The 27440-nt window shown below is 35.5% G+C and overlaps 1 protein-coding gene across 2 annotated transcripts; it reads left to right on the top strand.

Annotated features, from left to right (window-relative positions):
• The first annotated feature begins 4441 nt into the window (after positions 1 to 4441).
• LOC121408760 (transmembrane protein 248-like) lies at positions 4442 to 24887 on the top strand. Of its 2 annotated transcripts, none has more exons than XM_041600387.1 (7): positions 4442 to 4647; positions 10882 to 11079; positions 11948 to 12236; positions 13665 to 13806; positions 16402 to 16564; positions 19144 to 19299; positions 21675 to 24887. In XM_041600387.1, the coding sequence occupies exons 2-7, from the start codon at positions 10924 to 10926 to the stop codon at positions 21690 to 21692; spliced, it is 924 nt and encodes a 307-aa protein (XP_041456321.1). In that variant the 5' UTR covers positions 4442 to 4647; positions 10882 to 10923; the 3' UTR covers positions 21693 to 24887. The 2 variants fall into 2 exon arrangements, with proteins under 2 accessions (XP_041456321.1, XP_041456322.1); XM_041600388.1 differs by having other exon boundaries at positions 4489 to 4508.
• Positions 24888 to 27440: the final 2553 nt, after the last annotated feature.

The raw sequence follows: 27440 nt of genomic DNA, 5'->3' as shown, positions 1-27440 counted from the left end.
ATGATGAGTCATGTATGCCATCTGTAAACACATTGCTTGATTGTAACTCTAGAGTAAAACAAATTTATCAAGAGATGTTGCAATTAAATGTTGAAAGATCAAGGGCCGAATTATTTTGGAGAGAAATTTTAGATGAAGAAAATAAGAATTCTTGGTTGTTTACATGGACACTGAAACTCAAAAGTATTCAAGATAATGCCATAGCCCACTTTAATTTCAATTTTATATATAATTTATTACCTACTCTCTGTAACTTAAAAAATGGAATTTAAGAAACACTAATATTTGTAGTGAGTGCAATAAGCTGAGTGATTTATTTCATTTGTTTTGGTTGTGTATAGAGGTTGATAAGTTTTGGAAATACGTAGAAGCACTCATAAGAAAATGTTTAATTCAAAATTTTCGTTTGAAGCCTCAGCATATTGTTTACGGTCTAAGAAAAGAAAAAGGAAAAGAAATTGATTTAATTTTGAATTATGCATTATATTCTATTTACAAATGTTACAAGATAACATTAGTTACAATGAAAAAGATGAAGTTTTATGATTTGAAAATTATGTTCATATATGTTGTGAAAAAAAGATATGATATTGAGAAAGGTAAACGAAAGGAAAATTTGTATATGAATATGAGCAAATGGAATCTAATATTGAATAATTTGTAAAATTTTTGTTTGTGTAGATATATATGTGTATATTTTTATTCAAATAAAGAAGACCAGTACTGGTTTAAAAGAAAGAAAAAAAAATAAACCATAAGAGTTAGTAGGCCTACGTGTTCCAAGGGAAATTAATTATGACACAAAAAATATCGCATGAATAGATTTTTGGTCAATGGACCCCGCCTCCCCCCCCCCCTCGCCCACTCCGTGGCTCCGGAGTCGGAAGGACCGCATGCGTGTTCCCGAAATGTCCGGTATAAAGGGGTAATTTTTTTCGCGGGACAAGTCCGGCCCGCGAATTATAAAAAAGGAGTGTATTTGTATTTTCATCCGGGGATATAATTTCTTTAAAAAGGGGGTGTTTTTTTTATCTCTGTCTTTGGTCTCCTGAGAAATTTTAAAAGGGGGTTATAAAATATCTTGAATAACATAGAAAAATTTATCAAATCCCAGGATCAAATTCCTGCTAGTTTTGAAAGCTCATTCAGGAATTTTTCATTATGAAAAGTAAAAGTATAGGCCTACGAACCTTTTGTTGGAATGATCGAGAGCTCACCTGAGATAGGGGTACAGATACAGAGCCAGTGGCGTACCGTGGGTCACGGCATTGGGGGGGGGGGGGCACCAGCAAAAATTTTGAGTCACTAAGGGAGCGCGCGAAGCGCGCCCAGTTGCCAGGTATACTGACCTAATAGAGACATTTTAAGGACATGCAGTGCCATTAAACAGATATGTATCTCACTGATTAAATAACGCGAGCGCGAAGCGTGAGCTGAACATTTTTGATATTTAGACCTAAAAAGGGACATTATAAGCAATTTGTTTGTAATCATGATACGTACCTCTCGCTAAACGAACAATGCGAGCGCGAAGCGCGAGCTGAAATTTTTGTTTATATAACAGGGACATTTTAAGGACTATATTTCAGGAATCCATTAAGAGTATACATATCTCATCATAGTCATCTAATGCTATAATGCCATCCTTTGCTGATTTTGTTAGAATTACATCTAAACACATGAAGCACATTTTGTTGTCGTATTTGTACGCATCTCACGAATAAAATACTGCGAGCGCGAAGCGCGAGCTGATAATTTAGGAAATACAGACCTGAAGAGGCTTGTTGCAGGGATTCACTAAGACCGTACGTATTTCACTTACAAATGATGCGAGCGCGAGGCGCGAGCTGAAAATTTTTAATATAGAGATCAGAAAGTTGATTTTAAGGACTGATTTTAGGAATTTATGAAAAGCAGACATCTCACCAATCAACTAATGTGAACGTTAGCACGAACAGGAAATGTTTTATATTAAGACCTTGAAATAGGGCAATCACTTTAAGTGGTCATGAAAAGAAGCAAATGTCAATAAAACAATAACTCGAATTGCGAGGAAATATATTTGGCGTACAGTATATTGATATGAAAACTGGAGGTTTTAGTACAGCAGGGTTATAGATCTCGTTAAACAGTGTATGCGAGCAGCACGAACAATGACGACATAGGCCCTGAGAAAATAATGTTTCATAAAGTGATGAAAAAAAATGTGATATAACATTACATAATGTAATTAAAACATATCATAATGAAAAAAATAATTTCTTCTTTCCCCACTATACGTTTCTCTTCTTTTCTCCCTCTTTTTCTTCTTTTTTCCCTCTTTTTCTCCTTTTCCCCGTTCTTTGGCCAGCCGATTGGGGGCACGTGCCCCCCATGCCCCCCCCCCCGTAGTTACACCACTGTACAGAGCAGTTCCGGACTAGCTTTGGTGAAAAGCCCGCGCCATTGCAAAGCCTTCGGAAAGGGGGGTTCATTAATTTTGACAGACTCATAGGGGCCGGCCCAGGACCAAAATCCAATTGAAACCAGTTGGATTTCCAACTGGTTTCAATTGGTTTCAATTGGTTTCAATTGGTTTCAACTGGTTTCAATTGGTTTCAATTGGTTTTAACTGGAATTTAACAATTTCCAGTTGAAACCAATTGAAACCAGTTGGGCAACTGGAAATCGTAACTGGAACCAGTTGGGTAACTGGATATGACTTCCAACTGGAAATGATTTCTAACTGGATCCAGTTGGGTAACTGGAAATCCTAACTGGAACCAGTTGGGCAACTGGAAATCCTAACTGGAACCAGTTGGGCAACTGGAAATCCCAACTGGAACCAGTTGGGTAACTGGATATGACTTCCAACTGGAAATGATTTCTAACTGGATCAGTTGGGTAACTGGAAATCCTAACTGGAACCAGTTGGGCAACTGGAAATCCTAACTGGAACCAGTTGGGTAACTGGAAATAACTTCCATCTGGAAATGATTTCTTCTAACTGGAACCAGTTGGGTAACTGGAAATCCTAGATGGAACCAATTGGGTAACTGGAGATGATTTCTAACTAGAAAGATGGGTAACTGGAAATGAATTCTAATTGGAACCAGTTGGGTAACTGGAAATCCTAACTGGATCCAGTTGGGTAACTGGAAATGATTTCCAATTGGTTTCCAATTGGAAATTTTCCAGTTGCCCAACTGGATCCAATTGAAACCAGTTAATTTGCATATTTCTGCCAGTGTGCACAGATTAATGTTTTATGAGATTCATCATAATTTACAATGTATCTATTTAATTTTTTTCAATTTGAAGTACCACACTTTTTTCAGCTAAGTGTTTAGAATACTTAGCAGTGAAAGCCATGTTCATAAATACCATAGATTATAATTAAAACAGATTAAAAGATAATTAGTACACCACTAACTGTTACCAAATTACATTAAATAAAAATACATATATTTGAAGATCTCCCCTACAATTATACACATATGAAAGTCTGTATTTTATCAATGCCCTTTACATTGGTATTAATAGACAAATAACACTGCTTCTGTGTTGGCATGAGCAATAGTTAGTGCAAATGCTAATCAATTTGTAACTAATTAAGATCATTCCAACTGGAAGTTCCAATTGGATCCAGTTGGAAACCAATTGGTTTCAACTGGTTCCAGTTGAAACCAGTTGCCTCCAACTGGTTCCAGTTGAAACCAGTTGCCTCCAATTGGTTTCAACTGGAACCAATTGAAACCAGTTGCCTTCAATTGGTTTCAATAGGGAAATTGAAACAACTGGAACCAATTGAAAACCAATTGAAACCGATTGCCAACTGGTTCCAGTTGCCCAATTGGTTTTAACTGGAACCAATTGGCAACTGGTTTTCAATTGGAACCAGTTGTTCCAATTTCCCTATTGAAACCAGTTGGCCAACTGGTTTCAATTGGTTTTGCTCTAATTGGTTTTAACTGGATTTTGGTTCGGGGGGGGGGGGGGGGGCTTTCAAAGCGGGAGGGAACGATCGAGATAGCACTAACTGAGTGGGGGGGGGGGGGGTGGCATGGACATGGTCCATCGATTTGCAAGCATATCGATAAATGAATTTCATTCAGTTTAATCAATGTTTAGCAATCAATTTTCTGCATAACTATTGTATGATTTTGTGAATTTATATTGGTTTAAATTGTTATTTTTTCTTACTGAATTTATCTACTGTAGGCCTATATGAATATGTTAAGACATTTTGTACGATCATTTGTATTATGGATAATTATTTGTCTTTTGTAAACAGTGTCTGGTTAAAATTGAATTGTAAGATTTTTGAAACGTACCATCACTTTGATTTTGAACTGATCGGGTCTCAATATGTGGTCTCAACCGAGTTGTCTAGATAATAGGCCGAATGATGGGGTGACGCATTTTGGGTGACATAATATAATATCGTAGCCGAATTCGATACCGCTTATGGACGAACTGTTTGAAAGAAATATGGCGAACAGCTCGTACACACGAAAGCAACTTCTCCAGTAAGCAGGTTGTTTTGTTGAGGTTTTGAATCAGTATCCAAATATTTAACTGTAATATCAGCGGTTATTGATAGCCCAGTTTCACAAGATAGTCCTTGCTTAGACAAAGTGGCACGACAAAGTCATTTCCTGGACACAAGTAAGTTGAAAATAAACGGTTCGGCCAACTTCGGGACCGTCGCCGTCGGCCCTACCTGGCCCTCCTGGACGCGCGTTTCCGTTTTACACCCTGGCGAAGGCATTTTCCGGAAAAGTAGCCAAAAAGCGACTAGTGAAGAGTCTACACACGTCGCTGGTTGCATGCAGCGTGCGACACAGGCGAGTCCACCACACCGCATTCAATTTGCACATTTACTGATCAGAGCACAGAGTTCCTCGGCACTTCATGTACAGAGAGAGCGGCAGTCAGGAGAGAAATCCGAACATGCTTTTTTTGCAGTCGCGTTGTTTATGATAGTTTTTTTTCTAAAAATAAATTATTAACTAAATGAATAGAATGACAGACAAAATCAAAATAAACAGATACTTATAATTGAAAGACAAATTGAAGTTTGATGGATCGATACTAGCTGCCGAAAGATAGATATAGAAGACTGATAAATAGATAGAGACAAGATAGACAGACAGATAGATATATAGAAATAGAGAGAGAGAGAGAGAGAGAGAGAGGGGTGGATAGATAGATAGAAAGAGAGAGAAAGAGGGAGAGATGGATGGATAGATAGATAAACAGAGAGGGGGGAGAGACAGAGAGGTCGATATATAGAGGGAGCAGAGAGAGAGAAAGAGAGAGGGAGGGAGAGAGAGAGATGTTGTAGATAGAAATATGGACGGACAAAGAGAAAGAGAGAAAAAAGACAGACAGATGCTAGAGGGGGAGAGAGATAGAGAATTTGAGAGACAGATAGATAGATGTTAGATAGATAGAAAGATAAAGAATGAGAGAGACAGAGAAGATAGACAAATATCCGATACATAGATAGATAGATATATAGATAGAGATCGAAATAGAGAAAGACAGACAGATGGATAAATAGAGATAGATGTTAGATAGATAATTAAAGAATGAGAGAGACAGAGAAGATTATTAACAAATTAACAGATAGATTTTTAAAAAATAGATAAATAGATAGAGAGAAATAGAGAAAGACAAACAGATGGATAGAGAGATAGATAGAGAATTCGAGAGATAGATAGATGTCAGATAGATCAAGAATGAGAGAGAAGAGCGACAAATTAACAGATAGATACTGTAGTTACATAGGTAGGTAGAGAGAGAGAGAGAGAGAAAGACAGACAGATGGATGGATAGATAGAGAGAGATAGAGAATTTGAGATAGATAGATGTTAGATAAAGAATGAGAGAGACAGAGAAGATTATTAGATAGATAGATACTGCAGTTACATAGATAGATAGAGATAGAATTTGAGAGATAGATATATAGACAGACAGAGAGAAAGACAGACATCAGCAAATCGGCAAGGCAAATGATCAAGGCAAACATTCGTATTGAACCTGGAAAGTATAAGCTCAGCTGCATTTTCTGCGGATAACTTCGGTGCGGACTTTGGATCGCGCGCCCAGCTGATAATGTAAACAAACGTAGACGTAGACTCTTCACTAGTCGCTTTTTGGCTACTTTTCCGGAAAATGCCTTCGCCAGGGTGTAAAACGGAAACGCGCCTCCTGGACCTGAGCCGCTCGCGCTTGGTCTCGGCGCTGCGCTGCGCCGCGAATCTCGCTTCTGAAGAGTAAAAAATCAGTCATACACCAGGAAAAAAATCATTCTTTTTTACAGGAGCCATTTTTCTCACTGATCACATTTTTTTTTTCAATTTCCAAGAGCCATTTTTTAATTTGCTAAAAATGCTAGAGCCATTTTTAAAATAAAATAAATATGTTTTAACTTTTACGATTACGGTACCGTATCATCATTTTACTTTTTAGACATGTTGTTGAATTTGAACTTGAAAGTTGAAGTACCGGTATTGTTTTTTGTATTCAATGTGCCATCCATACTATTTCTTTTACCAACAAAACTAATGATTGCAATAATGGCTTAATTCAATGCCATTTGATTCATTAACCATCTCTACTATTTTTTTTACTAATAAAAGTAGGCCTAGTAATAATGACTTAGAATTAGATTGCCATTTGTCTTTATTCAGTGTTATTGTAGAAAAATCTAATCAAATTTTTAATGTGGCTGTGTGACTGTGAGTGATCCTGAAACTTTGAACAGGGTTGGCGGATTTAAATCACGTTGATTTAAATTGTGATTTAAATCGTGATTTAAATCACGATTTAAATCACCATGATTTTTTTTAAAAAATCATTGATTTAAATCACTTACATTGAAAAATGTACAAATCATGGACAAAGTATTTGTTCAATGCAGTTTTAATTCTTCAAGTCAACTGAAAAACTTTGAATTAACTTTATATCAATAAAAGATCAACAAATTCTTCATATCTACTTAAAACAAATTAAAATCAAATTAATAAAATCAAGTAATTCTTCAAAACTACAGATGTATGTTGTCAATAGGTACTCATTTTTTGTAAATTATGTCGAGTTTTTCTTCTGAAATTTTACATTCTTTGTCAGTTATTATTAGTCAATTTCTTTCTTAACAAAGTTTTCACATAATCCAACTTTTCAGAGAGCAGTTTGTAAAAAAAAATATATAATATATAAAAGTCAATGAGAAAAGGTTTGTTGGCAGTTTTCCAGTTTTGATCCTTCGCCTACACATAACTACTTCTGTCATGTAAAATAAAAAAAAATGATACCTGCATCATCTGCATGTAATCAACATATTTAACATGCCTCTTATTTCGTATTGTTACATTTATCATACATTTGATGTTTTAAATAACATAATTATAAAAATCACATAATGTAGTACAGTCATAAGCTTTCTCTTATAAACCTTTTAAGTCACTGCAGCCCATTTTATGTTCAGTGCTACAAATAATGGAAGTTTTGTATCTGCATGTAATAATGGAAAGAGCTCTATAACAACAATTTGCAAAACTCAGAATAAACATTTAACACTGCATTTTAATGTTAAGATGCAGGTACTTCAGTTACAATCATAGGCAGTTGTAAGCTGTGTCTCATTTAAAATAAAATACTTCTTTTTGTAATACATATGTTGTAATTTAAGCAGTTTTGCAGTTTTTATCCTTTAAGTTAAAAGTAAGTATATTCTTTTTCGTACTTCATGGATCAAACAGATTTTTTTGTAGAGAAATGGGAATGAAAATTGTAGATTAATGTAAAAAAATCACAGTAACAGAATGTAGTATAGTCACCCTTTGACTAAGCTATCTCTTATATTGTTCTCCAAAACTGAGAGTTCTGCATCTATATCTGTAGCAAGAGAAGAGCTTTTTATCAAAAAGATCCTAAACATATACAGTTGTAGTCTCTCTTTGACTATTGTAAAGCTGTGACTAATTGAAAAAAAATCATTGATTTGAATTATTTCTCTTACAATATACATGAATACTAGTAATTGGCAAAGAATTTGTTGGCAGTTTTGATAAGGGATTTTTTCTCTTGGATTTTTTAAATATTTGAATGAAAAATCCCAGAGGGGAATTTTCTCTACTCACTGGGAATTCCCTATGGAATATTCCTTCATAGGCCTACATGTATGTATGATAGAATTAAGTTCAGATACATGATTCCTCAAATTTATTTTCAATTGTCCATTTTTACTGGATTTTAATTACAAAATATGTGGTTAAGAACAATATTAGGGGTGAAATGTATAACATCAATATTGATGTCATTGTAAGGGGGGGGGGGATAATTACCCTTTTTTTCGAAGGAACTTTTAAAAAATAAAAAAAATTAAAAAAATCTGATTTAAATAAAAAAAATCTGATTTAAATCAAATAAATCCGATTTTTTTGATTTTTAAAAAAAAATCGCCAACCCTGACTTTGAAAGAAGAGATAAAGAGAGGTAATACTATACGACTGTAAAATTATTACATGAAAGGCTGGTATTCAATATGTTTTGTACAATGGATTTGCAATCCCTACATGAAACTGTAAGTTTAGTTGAGTTGGGGGGGAGGGTAGCCTGGAGGCGTCTGGGAAGTAAAAGTCATATACTCTACGTATGGTCACTCTCCACCACTCATTCAGTGAACAAGGTTATAATATAACCTTGTTCTCAGTTTATATATAGGCCTATATCTCCATGTGTGGCAAAATAAGGGTGGCAATGTTTGGCTTATTTTCTCTTTTTCTTTGGGGCAAATGCTTAATTTTTTTTACACTGACAGTTTTCATTACACCTATTATTCATACAACTTGGCTGTTATTTAAATTTGATTCTTGAAATCATTTTTTTCTTAATGAAAAATAGAGATCAAAAAATGAAAATTTTCTTGCCATATTACTTTCCACCAATAGAGGGCGTGCACAAAAATATGCCCCAAATTCAAGTTTTTGAGCGCTCTGGTGAATACAAAAATTATTCCCAAGTTACTAATGAAAAATAAATTGCAACTGTATGGAAATTAGTAATTTTGGTCACAAAAGTGATATTTTAATGATTTTTTAAAGTGTATACCATAGTCCTACCTGTAGATTCCCCACAGGCAGGGTGGTAGCAGTGAACAAGTGCTCTCCACTGACGCCTGGGATCCCAAGCTATATTCACCCACGTACGGGTACAAAACCTGAAACTTTCGCCCCCGAGAATTCTACTTTCCCTCTAAAAGATCTAGCCCTAAAACATGTACATGGGGTCCAACTTCTTTTCCAACATTTCTGCGATATTGATTTTTTTTTTAAAGGAGAATTCATTAAAATGATGAAAAGATGGGAAGAGCTTACGGCCGTGTTTACGTCGCCATCTTGATTTCTTTGTCTTCCGCTTGGCGACAGCATGAAAATCCCGCGATTTGCATGCTGTCGCCAAGCGGAAGACAAAGAAATCAAGATTGCGATTTGCGTACATGAAAAATAATACAAATATTAAGAAAAATCACGAAAGAAGATGAGCAGATACTCACCGATGATCTTGTCGCCATATTTCCTTCTTTGTTACAAGAAGCATTGGCTAATGCAAGTATTTTACAATTCACGATAATCATCGGCTGGTTGTTTTTTTTTAATTGGCACTGCTCATGACATCGTTGCCTTCTCTTATTTTTGTCTTGTAACTAGACTACAAAGACAGAAATATGGCGACAAGATCATCGGTGAGTATCTGCTCATCTTCTTACATGATTTTTCTTAATATTTGTATTTTTCGTGTAAAAAAAAGCCTCCAGGCTAGCTAGATCTACACTACGTAGACTTTACTCTCCACAGAGCCTGGCCCTGCGGCGAGATTGCATTGGCCCACACAAACCAAGTATTTTGGAGACAGCATAAGTGATGAATAACAATATTTTTTTTCACACGACAATGTATTTGAAGTTTGAATTTTCATACAATAGATCTAACTTAACGTTAGATCTGAACAATAAAATACAATAATTGACTAGTGCCTTAGTGAGCACTAGAGACAACAAAGTAGAGGCGCACGGCCAGTATGGGAGACACTCTCCCATATTGGAGACTTGCTTTGCAAATGAACAAAAGAAACAACACCAAAATAAGCTTATTTTTTCCACCCCAAATTTTGTCTCACTGAGGTCAGAAGCCCATTTGTTTTGTGTGTCAATAATAACAAAAATCATCAACAAAACAAGTAGATGGTGAAGTTTTAAATAGATGGTGAAAAGAGGCAATTTTTATGAGGAATCTACTTATCACATTTTCATTTGCCGCCAAATTAATCCTTTTGCTGCAAATGTAAACAAAGGAAATTGGTCTTCCAAACTGGAGACAGTCTCTTATTCTGAATTTGGGTACCCAAATTCTTTACAAAAGTCTCTGATATTGCAGATAATCTCTGCCCCAGGAGACAGTCTCCCATATTGGCCGTGCACCTGCACTGGTGAGTGGGTGACATCAGCAGTCTGCTCATTTGCATATTGATTTAGACCAGCATGACCAGGATGTGCGTAAGCAGTCTTGTGAAATAAGTGAAATTTTAAAATGTCATAACTTTCTAATTTTACATCTGATTTTGATGAAATTTTCAGTGTTATGCTTGTTGGATTTTTCTCCTTTCAAGTTTCATTGAAATGGACTTGTCATTTAAGTCCTACTCGGGCGATAAGCATCTAGCAAGTTGACTCTTTTTCCATAGTTCTATCAGTCTCAACATCAGTGTTTTAAAACCATTACCTATTTTGTCACGTGTGTGCCGGAAAAACTTGACCTTGCTAAATAAGATATTGAAATATTAGGCATGTGATTACGATTCCATCTCTTTTTCTTTTATAAATCCTTTTTACAGGGTTAGCCAAATTTCTTGGGTGAAGAGATTGGTCGTTGAGGGATGGCTGTCAAACCAGTAGAGAATCTTAAGGGTTTCACGTCCTCGAGGCCGCCTTTGGTTGTCTTCACAATTTGCATACTCCTCTTTGCCATTGTTCTCCTCTCACTTGAATCTTACATCAAGAGGAATGATGTGCCTGATTATGACATTGACTATGTGAGTATGTTTACCGATAAAGCATGCTTTGTCTTAAGTTCCAGACACTGAGATGGACAAATACATCTTATCTAAATTCTTCAGGTGGTATTCTGATAGCCATGGTTTTATGGAGTGCCAGTTGTCAGCTCATTCACCAAATAATAATTCTTAACCTGCTGCCAAAAAGTGTCAAAAATTGATTTGAATCCTGAAATGGGAAAAATAAGAAAATGCAACATAAATTAATTTGGTGAATTATTGTAATTGCCATGGATATGGAAGAAATATGAAGCCCAGCCTCTTTAAACCTGTCGCTTGATCAATGGAGTACATGATAGAATTATCAAAGCAGAGAAATCATATGAAGAAAGTGTTATTCAGAGGACATTGAGAGTCCCATTAGGTTTAAAAAAAATTAATTTCAGCATAATGTTGAGATCATAAGCCATTATCATATTAAACTTGGATATAAAGTTTAATAAGTATCATAAATTAGACAAGTACAATTTCAGATAATTGGGTCAAGGTCAGAGGTCATTTCAGATCAATTAGCTTGGATGAGAATTTGTGTCTTATTCAATTTATTTTAAAATGTTTAATCAAATTAAATGAAACTGGTATGAGATGGTTATTGGATATCACAGATGATATGAAATATCACTAGATTGGCAATCAAAATAGATTTTAGGTCATCATGAAATTCATAATTTTGCTGTTTTGGGGTGGAAATCTTTAATGAAGGAATTCCTATAGCCAACAATCTTGATGATAGAGTGTTCTTTAATGAGTTGATAGTTCTTAAAGTTTTTAAAGAGGGAAATAACAGTAGATTAACCTGAAATAACATGAGGTTTACATGATTGAAACTCACCATTTATCATTTTAGGACTGGAACACATTAATGCAGGGATTCAGCAAGCTGGAATTCTGCCTCCTTTCCAATGAGACACAGCCTGAGTTAGTTACCATGACAACCACAAGTTCCTCGCTCAATACAACATCAACCCCTGCTGCTACCACATCACTCTATGATGAAATTGATGGTTTCTCAACTCAGAATACTTCACTGTCTATAAGTGTGTCATTTAGAGCGCACACGAGCAGCCGCAGCAAACTTCACCATGGCTCAACACATCTCTACAGCAAATTTACGACAGAAAAACTTGGAATTAAAGGTAGTATCTAACGGTGCTACTCGTTTTTATGCCTCCACCCTCCTGACATGAATGTGGCTGTTGGAGGCATTGTGTTTTAGGGTCGTCCGTCTGTCACTCTTTCTGTGTTTGTTCTCACGCTAACTATTGATAGATCAGCGTCACACTTAGATCAATGATATGTATGAGGGACAACGATCTAATTTTCACGGAGAGTATGAAGATCAAAGGTCACAGAAGTCATTTCCCATTCTCACAATGATAAACAACAATCTGAGGGATCAAGTTCAAACCTGGTTCAGATACTAATGTTTATGGGATCATTTTCCAATTACATTTTGGGACACACTGAGGAGTCAGCGGTAATAATATTATAACTGAAAATATGTAATTCTGACAAATAAAGAACCTTCAAGTTGACCAACTGCAAAAGTACCTCAATTGAATGATAGTGATCCGATTAGATTTTGGGGTCATAAAGTTGGAGGTCACAGAGTTTATTATTTACCTGAATATATCTTTCTTCAAACCTCTTTCATGTGAGTGTGGGAAATGTGATTACATTGTAGAGTCACCGATTCAAAGGTCAGAGAGATCTTTACATTTATGAATATATCTTGTTCTCGCGATGACCAAATAAACTCTTTAGGTTGTTGTTAAAGGTGTAGTGTTGCCAAATTATCGTAGCAACATTTGCCAGGAGATTGCTATTCATATTTTTCATTTTCACAATCATTAAATCAAATAAAAATAAAACTAAATGTTAATTAAATTTATTTGAAGACACTTGACCGGCCTTAACCGAGGATTGCATCCGAGGCAGAGGACAAACCTCTGTCCTCGAGGCCTAGGACGATTTTGCAGCCTTGAAACCCACAACATTCATTATTTTCCATTGACTTTTGTATGAATTTGGAATCATTTGGATGGGGAGATGAGGAAAAATACCCTTTTTACAGAATGTCATATTTTTTCAAGATTTTCTTAGAATAATAATTTTTATTTTGAGCACATATATTCAATATAGTTTTATTATTGCCCAAGTTAATAAGTGCTTGTGGAAAATGGCACATTCCTGGTGATTAAATATACACAATGAATAGGAGTTTTTCTTACCACTTATATTTACCAACCAATTGATTACTTCAAGATGTGCATAATCTTAGCGTTCTCATTGTTTCACGTTCTCATTATTTCAAACCCCCAGAACTTCACATTCCTTGACTGTTTACTTTTATTCAGACTTTTATCCTGCTTTTCATAGTTTTCTCATTTTGCTTTCCAACCTTTTACTGTTAATCTTTCGCGAAATGTTTCATTGCTGTACCAATTAAAGAGTAATAGTAAATTCTGAAATAACCCCACTCATAACCTGCATAAACTGTGCTGTAAATCTTAATGTCAGGCTCACTATAAATTCTAAATATGATCCTTTTTCCATATATTTAGACGGTAAGGAGCAAGTATATGTCACTCTTGAGTTGAATGAACCCCTCAAGCCACTTGTCTGCCAAGATACTGGATGTACCAGTGAGATTTTGACTGCTTGTCTTAATATTCGAGGACCTCCATATGTATTCCCTAAAACAAGGTTAGTGACATCAATTTACATTCATTCATAAACTAACATGAATGAATGTGGTTTATTTTCATAATTATTTTTGTGTTTATTTGTAACCAGATGTACTTTTCATTAGTATCATTATTGATTCATTTGATGTGTTATTTTTTTTTTTTTTTATTGGTCAATCTACACTCAGCAAAAAAAGCTCTTGGACACTTATAAAAGTTAAAATATTTCATATAGATATTTGATTAAAGGCAAATTATTGTATGTCAACATGACCAGACAATGTTCCTCTTCCAGTATAATGTGAAATTTTCATGTGGACAGTCGTGCGTGGGTGGTTAAATGCTTTAAACAATAGCAATGTCAGTAAAACAAAATTGCAAGAAATGGATCAGTCAGTGCATGGCTGGTTACAGGCATTAAACAATAGCAATGTCAGTTAAAGAAAATTGCAAGAAAACGATCAGCCATTCTTTCAGTTGTGAAAGTTTATGTGGCATAAATATCCATCAAACGATAAAAGCAAACTTTAAGTCAAATACCACTCTAAAAGAGAAGAGAAAGTTATCCACCTTGGATACATCACTTTTCAACTAGAATTTTAAATCAAAGTTAGTCTTTGCTATTGTTATTGCTATTGTTTAATGCCTGTAACCAGCCATGCACTGACTGGTCCATTTCTTGCAATTTTCTTTTACTGACATTGCTATTGTTTGTTTAAAGCATTTAACCACCCATACATGACTGTTCACATGAAAATTTCATATCATACTTGAAGAGGAATATTGTCTGGTCATGTTGACATACAATAATTTGCCTTTAATCAAATATCTATATGGAATATTTTAACTTTTATAGGTGTCCAAGAACTATTTTTGCTGAGTGTATTTTATATGTTTATTTTTTTATTCATTTGGTTATACATGTACATTCATTTTTGTCTCACCTGCGAAGCAGAGTGAGACTATAGGCGCCGCTTTTCCGACGGCGGCGGCGGCGTCAACATCAAATCTTAACCTGAGGTTAAGTTTTTGAAATGACATCATAACTTAGAAAGTATATGGACCTAGTTCATGAAACTTGGCCATAAGGTTAATCAAGTATTACTGAACATCCTATTAAAGTTTCATGTCACATGATTAAGGTCAAAGGTCATTTAGGGTCAATGAACTTAGACCATGTTGGAGGAATCAACATCGAAATCTTAACCTGAGGTTAAGTTTTTGAAATGTCATCATAACTTGGAAAATATATGGACCTAGTTCATGAAACTTGGACATAAGGTTAATCAAGTATCACTGAATATCCTGCATGAGTTTCACGTCACATGACCAAGGTCAAAGGTCATTTAGGGTCAATGAACTTTGGCCGAATTGGGGATATCTGTTGAATTCCCATCATAACTTTGAAAGTTTATGGATATGATTCATGAAAATTGGACATAATAGTAATCAAGCATCACTGAATATTTTGTGCAAGTTTCAGGTCTCATGATTAAGGTCAAAGGTCATTTAGGGTCAATGAACTTTGGCCGAATCGGGGGTATCTGTTGAATTACCATCATAACTTTGAAAGTTTATTAGTCTAGTTCATTAAACTTGGACATATGAGTAATCAAATATCACTGAACATCCTGTGCGCGTTTCAGGTCACATGACCAAGGTCAAAGGTCAATGAACTTTGGCCGAATTGGGTTTATCTGTTGAATTACCATCAAAACTATGAAAGTTAATGGATTTTATTCATGAAACTTGTACATAAGAGTAATCAAGTATCACTGAACATCCTGTGCGAGTTTCAGGTCACATGATCAAGGTCAAAGGTCATGTATGGTCAATGAACTTTGGCCATGTTGGGGTTTTTTGTTGAATAACCATCATATCTCTGTAAGTTTATTGGTCTCGTTCATAAAAAGTGGACATAAGAGTAACCATGTATCACTGAACATCTTGTGCGAGTTAGAGTAGTATTCAAAGTCAGCACTGCTGCTATATTGAACCGCGTGATGCAGGTGAGACGGCCAGAGGCATTCCACTTGTTTTTATTTGCGTGCAATAATTTATGAATTTGATAAATTATTAGGCTAAAATGTAAACATTAACAACAACCATTTGCTGAAAATTCGTTCTTGCATGTTATAGAAGTCAAGTACATAAGGACACAAATACAAGAATTCAGAAAAATTGATGTGAATTGAACAAATCCAGAGAAGTAAAGAAAGGAAAAATGATTTAGTTTAGGAAGTAAGAAGAAAGAGGAGGGAAAGGGAAAATCATAGATCAAGACAATGATGAAATGAAGAGGTTGACATTTTGTCTTAAATATTGGAATAGTTTGTAATCGGGTATTGGTCATGAACATGTAGAATGGGGATATTATATAGCAAATATTGATTTATATATTCCAATTATTTACATTATCATACCTGCCGCAGTTTCAGTTTATTTGAATGCGCCACCTCTTGATTTGATGAGTCTGATAAGGTTTTGTACTCAATTGTTTAATATAAATGCTGAGTACTGAGTATGCATCAGTGACAAAAATAGGCTGAAGAAAAGGACTTGCAAAGTTATGATGATCAATACTTATGTTTGATTATATTTTTGCTTGTTTCAGACATCCAGGAATTTGCAACGCATCAGAAACAGCAAAGCCAGAGAAAGTGACCAAGATGCAAGTGAAACCAAGCAAAGTTGATCCAGTACAATGGTGCAGTGATGGGACCGTTGCCAAACCTGATCATCAATTTGACCCTAAACTTACAGTCATGCTGAGTTCGGTAGGTACAGGAGATTTTGAAGACCAATAAGTTGTGGTCTTTTATTAATTTCCAAGTGGCTCCAAACTCTGTCATGCTAAGCTGAAAAAGTATTGGAGAATCACCAAAATCTGTCTCTGGTCTTATACAAGTTTAGAGGAAATCAGCAGTCAGATCCAAGTTGTCCCCAGTTTGACCCAGAACTTACAATTATTCTGAATTTCAAAGGAATACGAGGGTCAGGGGAACTGATCAGTCAGTTATAGTTTTCTAATAATTTAAAGATACATGTAATCATCAGTAGTCATATTGAGCTTGGTAGGCACATGAGAGTTGGGTGCCAATGTGCTTTGGTATTTTACTGATTTGATGCTAGTCCTCGCTTGACCCTAAGCTTAGTCACTCTTAAGCTCAGTTAGTGTGTGCAGGAGAGTATGCCTTGCATCCCATTGGTTTGACCCTGAATTTTGCCTTGCTCTGTAGATACAGGACAGTAGAGGAACGATTCAGGTGTGTTCTTTCATTGATATAGAGCTGATCATCAGTTCTACCATAAACTCAGTCATTCCAAGCTTGGTAGATAACAATACAGCACATGTGGAGGAGCCGTGGTGTGGTGGTTCTGACCACGCCTTATAAACAGGGTCGTGTGTTTGAATCCCCCTGTGGTCTGGCGTCCTTTGGCAAGGCGTTAATCCACACTTTGCCACTCTCAACCCAGGTGCTAAACGGTAGGATGTGAAAGTCATTGTAGCTTTCCAGTACTGTGTGCGCCTTACCGGCGACTGACTGGAATACTCCCTAGGGAGCGGATGATGTGCACTCATTGTGTGCGGAATGACTGATTGAATCCGATGACCGATTTTATAATACAACTGTAAAGCGCCTAGACACCCGATGTATTAAGTGCTATATAAAAGCGGATTATTAAGACAGCTGGATGAACCAACTATTGACCTTTTACTTGATTTGATCTGGGTAGCATTCCATGAAATATATAGTGAATTACACCCACTGGCATAAATATTCAACGTCATACTATTTAAGTTGGGAGGGGGGTGGAATAATAGTTGATCCCCCTGAACAATAGGTTCACCGCCTGGATTTACGCCTTACGTCCAATTGGCTTAGAACAAATTAGTATTGCTTCAAAAAACAACTTATCAGTTTGAGCATGATCTTGGATTGGATAAGCGTACTAGGTACATTTTTTTTTGGGGGGGAAGCAGCCAGTTTTTATGCTTGTATTGCAATATATCTGGTTATCAGTTTCCTTAAAGTTACAGTCATCCATATGCTTAGGGGGTATATATGAGAACTTTGAGAAGCAACAATATGTTTTGCTGTACTATATTCCATTAATGTGATCAACAGCTTAATGGTATTTTACTATCAGTTAGCACTCAGTAGGCAGGTCTTCAAAAAGTAGCTTCTTTCTGCCAGGTGAAATACATGCTTCATGAGCTGGATGTAAATCAAAATACCACCTATTTTAATTTGTTTTTGCTGCCTTATATCTTCATTAATATTTTATTTCTGTAACTTTGAAAAGGGGAAGAATAATGACATTAACGACATTAGTTTATATAAAAAAAAGTCGTAGTTGTAATTTTTGTCTCGCCCACCAGAGGTGAAGGCGAGACCTAGGGATCCAAATGTTGTCCGTCACTAGCCTTATGACACATAACTCCGCAACCATAAGTCACTTTTCAACCAAACTTGGATGGTAGATGGACTTGGGGGACCTGCATATTATGCTACAGTCGCAGGTCACATGGTAAGGTCATTTTAGGTCAACTTTAAAGTTTACGTTCCAGGCTCTCTTATGACTTCTAACTTTGCAACCGCAATTCACTTTTCACCCAAAATTGGATTGTAGATGGAGTTAGGAGACCTGCATGTCATGCTGCAGTCGGAGGTCAAATGGTGGTAGAAGTGCCTGTAGTAATATATCTCCATACTAATTTTTTAGAGTCACCTAATGTTTTGCATTTCCTTAGGGTATAATTACGAAAATCCATGGTTTTTACCCATCATTGGGTGTATAATTAATTGTCAAGTGAATGATTTCCGCTTTGATCTCTTTCTGTGCAAATCTTATTTCCTTTGCTCATGAAGTTCACATGTAGATTTTTCTTAATTTGTGTGCAATTTTTTCAACTGTTTCAATTGTTTTACCAGGTCTTAAATTCTTGATCATTTAATTCATTATTGCAGGATTCAAAAGCAAAGGTGTACAGCAATTGAGTGATGAAATTCTTGCTGGAGTATTCCCCTGGGAGAGGAGAAAGCACATACAAAATGTGCGGGCAACCCAGAATCAGGGGCCCATTGCAGAAAGAGTTGCAATCAATCGCAATTCTAAAAATCATGCGCAACTTGATTTTCAACCAATCAACAGTGCACCTTTGGGACTTGCGATTGATTTTTTGGCTTGCGTTTAAACGCAACTCTTTCTTCAATGGGCCCCTGATCTGTTAACCACCAAGATATGCTACTCTAATGTATCAAATGATATGTATAAGCAGACTACTATTGGAATCTGGGTATGTTCTTTTGAATTTTTCATGTTATGTATTTCATTTTGCCATTTTATACAGGCTCAGCGCTCTCTTATCAACATGCACCTGATGTATACAAGTTACTTCCTCTTTGTGATGCTCATTACATGCGTGTGTTATGCATTGGTCAAAGGGCCCCCATACAAGTCAAGAACAATCACCCACCCAAGCATTGCACATCCTAGTGATAAAAAGGTATAAATCAGTTGTTGAAACCATTCCGAGATGCAATGGAGCTGCTGTGTGTGGCTTCAATTCAATTAATTTATTCAATTCCAATAAAACATACAATTGAGCAATGAAAGATCAAGATATGACGAAAAGAGCCGCAAATTTATTTAGAGTATCTACTAAATAGTAGACTCAAGTTTGAATGAATATAGTTATGTGTATAAGGAAAAGGGCTTTGGGGTGTAAACTTCAAACTGCAAGGTAGTAGTAACTTGTGATGTACCCTCAAATCTGTCTCATTTACTGCATGTTTTTTCACAAATTGTGTCACTATTTTCCATTGAAAGAGGGGTTAGGGGTGCATAAATGGATACAACTTTTGAGGCCATCTACTCAAGTGGCATTCGTTATTTCTTTGTTTCTGAATTTGATTTCTTCTTATGGTTTATAAAACTGATGAATGACAGAAAACTTCTGTTATAACCTGCAGACTAAAGGTCCTTTTACTTTCATAGACGTATGCATCCTTATTACACACTTAAAATTCACACATACAGATCATTTGCCAATTCTGTTTTTACCAGCTCAAGAATGATTTATTATAACATACTTTTTAGATCACCATATTCATGAACTGTTGAGTGGGCGATATTATTCCTTGGTATGTATAGGAATAAATGCAATTTTAGCATTGATTGCAGTTCTCAACTTTTTGGGTGTGATTGAAGACAGAATGACATGTCACAGCCAGCGGTGACCAAGTGTCCTGTACAGCCCTACGCTGGGCGCTGTTTGTCCCATATTTCACAATTTTGAATATATGTCTGTGACAATGTTCAAGCATTGCATTTTCTCATGAGTGCAGTAAGGGGAAAAACCATGAAATATCATTTTTTTTCTGATGTAAAAATCTATATCAAAATTCATTTTTGTCTCACCTGCGAAGCAGAGTGAGACTAGGCGCCGCTTTTCCGATGGCGGCGTCAACATCAAATCTTAACCTGAGGTTAAGTTTTTGAAATGACGTCATAACTTAGAAAGTATATGGACCTAGTCAATAAAACTTGGCCATAAGGTTAATCAAGTATTACTGAACATCCTATTAGAGTTTCATGTCACATGACCAAGGTCAAAGGTCATTTAGGGTCAATGAACTTAGACCATGTTGGAGGGATTAACATTGAAATCTTAACCTGAGGCTAAGTTTTTGAAATGTCATCATAACTTAGAAAATATATGGACCTAGTTCATGAAACTTGGACATAAGGTTAATCAAGTATCACTGAACATCCTGCACGAGTTTCACGTCACATGACCAAGGTCAAAGGTCATTTAGGGTCAATGAACTTTGGCCGAATTGGGGATATCTGTTGAATTCCCATCATAAATTTATAAATTTATGGATCTGATTCATGAAACTTGGACATAATAGTAATCAAGCATCACTGAACATCTTGTGCAAGTTTCAGGTCTCATGATTAAGGTCAAAGGTCATTTAGGGTCAATGAACTTTGGCCGAATCGGGGGTATCTGTTTGATTACCATCATAACTTTAAAAGTTTATTGGTCTAGTACATTAAACTTGGACATTAGAGTAATCAAGTATCTCTGAACATCCTGTGCGTGTTTCAGGTCACATGACCAAGGTCAAAGGTCAATGAACTTTGGCCGAATTGGGTGTATCTGTTGAATTACCATCATAACTTTGAAAGTTTATGGATCTGATTCATGAAACTTGTACATAAGAGTAATCAAGTATCACTGAACATCCTGTGCGAGTTTCGTGTCACATGATCAAGGTCATGTAAGGTCAATGAACTTTGGTCATGTTGGGGTTTTTTGTTGAATAACCATCATATCTCTGTAAGTTTATTGGTCTAGTTCATAAAAAGTGGACATAAGAGTAACCATGTATCACTGAACATCTTGTGCGAGTTAGAGTAGTATTCAAAGTCAGCACTGCTGCTATATTGAACCGCGTGATGCAGGTGAGACAGCCAGAGGCATTCACTTGTTTAACTTACTGGTTCGCTTGCTCACAGCTTCTTAGAAATGTCCTGTATGCCATGTTTAACCATCTTAAAGTTTTTGACTCGATATGACACTGATTAGAGTCATCTGAACTCAGTGTCCCGTATTTCTACTGTCCTTATCTGGTCAGAGGCCTTATCTTCAGTAAGAAAATATGTATATATCCTTGGACATTGCTAATCAAGATTTGTCCAAATATGATTATTTACAGCTTTGGGAACACATGAGAGCAAATTATTGCCAAAGGTCTTTACTTGTAGAATAAAAGTAGGTTACAGTAATACAGTTGATGTAGATGTTCATCTTGTTTTTTTTCATTGTATTGATTGTAATAATGGTTTTCCCTCTCCATTTTTCTTTCCCAACAGCAATCTGCACCAATTTGATGGTCCATTACTTCTACCAAAATATTGTGTACATATTCATCTAGAGCTATTGTAAATATTTCTTAATAAAGAGTTATTTGTTATATATGTATGACTATGTCATAATTATTTTCAAATGGAATATACTCCATTTTATTTGTGTTCTCTATCATTTTGTGTCAATGGATTTGAAGTGAATGATTACCAGGATTGAGCCAAAGCAATATCTTGACTGCATTGGCCTGTGTCACATGTGAAAAGTCTATGGGAGAAGTGTTTCCTTAGTGGCATATTGGTCATTGGAATGCCTGGACTCATCCCTGATGATTGCATGACCTTATCCAACCAAGAGACTGACATTTGCTGGCTGGTATGAAGACTACTGGATGATGAACCTAAGGTACTCCAGTAAAGATGTGCATTATCTTTTTGAAATTACACTTAAGTCCTTGTTTTTGTCATAACCAGTTAGATAACATTCATTTTCTGCCTCAACAGACTTATAATTAGGCATCCAAATATCAGCCCTTAACATATTTCTGAATTGATTTGAACGTACGCTGATCTCTCCATTAGTTCTGGTGCAGAATTCTCACATTGGACATTATTACGTATCATTTCTAATCATGCTGATCAGTGATGAAAGGAAGTGGTTAATATTTTTTAATGAAATTTTGAGGTTTTTCCAGTAAAGGCTAGGACGAATTACATATAGAAGTTGCCGTTTATTGTGATGAAATATACATAGTAGTGTGCTTAAGTCAAGCTATCCCTAAAGTAACAGCAAATTTGAATACCAGATTATGTGAAACTTTATGTCTTGTACCTTTACTTCTGTATAAGTGGCTCAGAAGAGTAAATTTTAATACATGTATTATATCATCAGTTTCTATTGTGTAGTGCAGGGGTTCTCATTAGTTTTATTGAAGTTCCCAATTTCCTATTATTTGAAAGTAGCATCAGTTTCAAGGGTTTTCTAAGGGTTGAACCCCACCCCCTTGAATAATTGTGAAAATATGAGACCAAAATTGCTACTAGTAGTAGTACTTCACACAAGTTGTATATTCCGCTAATTGAGAATCCCTGGGTAGTTAAGTGTGGGATTACTCAGAGATATCCATAATCTCTTTTTTTTGTTGGACATGCAAATTGTGTTTCTAGCACAAATTTCATAAATGTATTATTATTTCTACTGTTACTGATTAGAATCAAATGATTTCATGTTGCCAATATTTCCATTAAAACAAACAGGGAGTAAAAAAAATACATATTAAAACGAAAAATGCGATTTCAGATATCTCTAGTATATTTTAACAGAATCTTCTGTCTGATAAAATTAGCAGTTGAGGGCCTTATTTTTTGTAAATTAGAGTATATCTTTGATTTCATACATAGATTTGCATAATTGATTAGTTATAAATGATATTTTCAGAGAATTTGTTTTAACAGTTTTATAGATACAGCCATAGGGTCACATGCATGCTGATTTTCATCGCAAGTGACGGCAGAGATCATGGGGGGGGGGTCGTAATGGGCATCAAAATAGCCCAGTCTTTTTAGGGTGTATAGGCACCATAACAAAATGTCAGAGCTGGGTGTCTTTATTTCCATCAGAATCCATAAATTTTCTATTAATCACTAATTCTCTGAATTCATCTTAGACAAAACCATTAGGGATGTGGAAAGCTGCTGTGTAAAACACTTGGCACCTTTAGAGTGGGATTCCTAAGCCTTAAGGTGTCTTAATAATCCAAATGTGATATTCTATTTCTGTGTTGTGCATAAGATTTGTATTTCATTTACAGTTGATGTCAGTGTAAATTATGGTATATATTTGAATAGTATAACAAAAACACATTAATTGGTTTCTTTAACCATTGTGGCAATAGCATCTCCATAAACCAAGAGCTCATGTGTTTGACTTTGAAATGCATTAACTGAAACTCGTGATATGGAATTTGCCAGAACTCTTTTTTTTTTGTTCTTATTTTCGAGGGTAGTAGGAAAGGTCGTTTGCTACTCAAGATGTTCATGTGCATTAACCGTATAAGTCTTAATTACTTCTCATTTAAACCTCTGGATTAAAATAAAGAAATAATAAATTGAATAGACATAAAAAATAGAAACCTAATTAACCTCATATTGGGTGGTTGAGGAAGGGTTTACATATCTTTGGTCAAATTTATAGCACCTTCATTCAAGCTTATTAGATTGTCATTTTTTGCTTTCCTACACAATATGCCTCCCAATATTTGTTGTGGTAACATGTACCTCCAAAAGTTGTCATCTCTAAATTGTATGAATGTGATGTCTTTAACTGTTTTGGTGTGGACGATATGATGAAATGTGCTCCACCGATGTATTTAGTACAATGAAATTTATTTTGGTCATGATAAATTGAATGCATAATTGTTTATTATCGGATTCATGTACCTTTCCCCTTATCATGGGCTGGGCTGAAAAAAATTAGGATACCAACTTTTGTGTTTAGCTTTATGAGAAAAGATTCATTGTTAACTACACTAGTATTGTTCGATTGTCAGATGACAACTCATAATTCAAATTATTGAACCTTTACCACATTATTAGACTAAGTTGACGGAATATTATTTACCATTGTACATTTATGTCAAGTTGTAGTAAAGCTTAATTATAATTTTTTTGCTCTTTAGAAATTTCATCTCATATTTGTTGCAATAAGATTTGTTCAAGAAATGTGCCTGATATTTTTCTTAGTGTAAGAATATTAAAATTTCTTTTATTGGTTTTATTTAAGTGTGAATGAGTGTCAATCCTTGCAAATACCAGGACCATTTAGACTCAAATGTTTTTAGCACTACAAAATTATTTATAACAGTTTTTTTTTCTCCCTACCAATCCTTGTTTTTACAATGGTCTTTATTTTATAGTGATAAAATAACATATGTATTAAAGAGAAGCCATCATTGAGACTGGCTGAAAATAAACATTCCAATTCAGGCTGTTAAAAGTTAGATGCCCGATACGTTTTTCTTCATCAGTACATGTCCATTTCTTAAAAGTTTGTGCATTTTATTATATGAAAGATTAATCAAGACGATTGTACAGAATTCATTGCATATTTCGTATGTTGCATATTATATATTTCATGTTCTTTCAATAAATTATGTGGTGATTGATTAGCCTGTGAATGTAAATGAAATTTTATGAATGTAATAAAAATCTTGTGGGAAATATTTGCTTTCATGACCTTGTTGGTGGTGACTGGTTCATTTGTAATGCATTCAAATTTTCTTTCAAACATACCACCACCATTGCATTAACCTGTATAATTCTGTCACAAAAAGAAAATTTACCCCATTCACAGAGAATGAAGAGTTAGTGCCATTTTTTCTTATGGGGGGGGGGAGGGGTGGGTGGGCAATTGTATAAAAAAAAATGGATAAAAGAAAATATGCTTAGGAATTGTACCTGTTAATGCAGTTAAGGCATTAAAATTACATGGATCAATTAAATAATGAAATACTAACGCCAACGGGATGCATATAATTGAGCCGACCAGAAAAAGGGGAAGATATATTTTATGTAGATACATATGGGATAATTTCGCGATATGATACAGGTGGGCAGACGATAGAGATCTTACCAATTTTTTTTATTTGTCCTGAATTTTGCAATTTTATATTAAATGATGGAATTTGAACAAGGAATTTATCACTGATGGTCCCACATCCGTTTATAAAGTTCTCCTGGAAACCAAAGAGCCAGAACATTTTAACAAGTATATCAAGTCCTTCACTCTAGATATTTCTAGGACACGTTCCCACAGGGCAAATTTCTGGATTACAGCACAAATGGAAAACAAGAAAATAATTATCCATAGCAGGATCAATGAGCCTGCCAATGAGGTAATCAAATGAGCATCTGTCTATGATGGCTTTGAACATTTGAAGCCCTCTGTATTCCTCAACTGTGGGCGGTTGATGTAGGCCCGACAAAGAATTTATGCACGGGTCTTCAATATATATTTGGGTCTATACCATCGAACCTAATGTGACGTTTGAGTTTTGGTAAACAATTACTTGGTCATATCCATCTTAGAGAGCATGTCATTTCACTTGGCTCCTGCGATCTTGATTCCTTTGGTGCAGAATTCATGGATACAAACTGCACAGCACCAACAAGTAGAAATACTTCTCCCTAAATATTCTGCAAGGGCAGTTGAACGACTTTTTAAGTGTGTGTGTGTGGGGGGGGGGGTAAATATGTGTAAAATCACAAATTGATGGGAATTTTCACATTTTACGTTTACCCAAAAAAAGTGCGGGGGGGGGGGTGTTCTGTGAGAATAAATTGTTAATGGCAACTGTGCTTCATGACGAGCCCTATCTCTGCCCTTCAGATAGTTCTTGATTTAGGTATGAAGGTAAATTGAGTGGCCAATAAATGCCAAAGGGAATACAATCACTTGAACTATTCTGGATGTGATTCCCGTATGAAAATTTCGCAGGAGTACATCATTCGTAGAGAGCCCCACTGAATACAAATCCATGGGAGAAACCTTACCCAAACGATGGGGGGGGGGAGATGTCCTTTAACTCTTTATTTTCCCACACTTGTACATGTTCAAAACTGGCACACTAAATATACAAACGAGGCCTACCTGCAACTCCAAGAACACACAGAAATCTTGAAACAAATGTTGCTATGAATGTCATAGAATTTGTCATAAGTCAAAATCATACCTATTGGCCTACTTCAAATGCATAATCAAATGATACAACTGAATAAGACACAAAGCACAATGTAATATTACACATAACAGAGCAAAATGAAATAATTATTTGCAACATAATGTTATCTTATTTACCTGCTCACAACAGAACACAGTGTGTAGATTTATTGTACTGTGTATAGGCTAGACATGCATAATAAATCACCAATAATACAAACAGTAAGAACTTCAATCTCAGAATCTAGTTCCATACATGTACTAAACTCCAAGGAGTATTACCAAAATATTCTTGGGGAGGGGTTATTTTATTCAAATTCATTCTTAAAGTTAAGCCAAACACATGTACTGCCTTTGTACTAGCAGCAATACCCCTTGAACCTTTTGACAAATGTGAGACAATAGAATGAAGCCTTTCATGTTGAAAACCAGTTTATTGTGATTATAGTTAGTATGCAATATTAAGTGCTTAGAACATAATGGCCTGTACATGTATATAGAGAGACAGGTTTTACACAAGTTTAACATTGTAGGCTCAATTTACCAGCTTACTTCCAACTCAAATCATACCAGCTTGAAATAATTTTCTTTACCATAAAATCACAGAAAAGAAATTCATAAGAACCTGCAATGTTAACAAATGACATTTTGGGGGTTCCCATAAATTTGCCTGCAGAGTACAAGCATTCTAATGTATGAAATTCTCGGTAGATTCTTTTTAAAAGTTAAAGGTATACACGTAGCTTAACATGACCAAATTACAGGCCGAATTACAAAAGAGTTATGATTGCATCAATCTCAAGTATATGGAAATCCATCAACTTCTGCCATTATTTTTTCCTCAGGAAATTTGCACAATGTCCTTTGTAAACAATGAGATGCACACTGAATTTTCAAGAAAACTAAAATATACACATCTAGAAAATATTTTGAACAAACATGTCATTTACATGTTGACGTTGCTGGCTTTCCATAGTGGTGGTTGAATGGAACAATTGTAAGACAGGGCCCTGAGTTTAACGGTCCCACTTCTCAATTGTGCCTGACAAGTATCAAAA

Source organism: Lytechinus variegatus, chromosome 2, assembly GCF_018143015.1.
Source record: "Lytechinus variegatus isolate NC3 chromosome 2, Lvar_3.0, whole genome shotgun sequence".
NCBI lineage: Eukaryota > Metazoa > Echinodermata > Echinoidea > Temnopleuroida > Toxopneustidae > Lytechinus > Lytechinus variegatus.
The sequence above is the reverse complement of the archived record's forward strand: the minus strand, read 5'-3'. Positions and strand labels throughout refer to the sequence as shown.

Excerpts from the sequence above, each read along its gene's own strand:
- LOC121408760 (XM_041600387.1), top strand. The coding sequence starts at position 10,924 with ATGGCTGTCAAACCAGTAGAGAATCTTAAGGGTTTCACGTCCTCGAGG. Across the intron at positions 13,807-16,401 it reads TATGTATTCCCTAAAACAAG|ACATCCAGGAATTTGCAACG; the intron begins GTTAGTGACATC and ends TGCTTGTTTCAG. Across the intron at positions 16,565-19,143 it reads TTACAGTCATGCTGAGTTCG|GCTCAGCGCTCTCTTATCAA; the intron begins GTAGGTACAGGA and ends CATTTTATACAG.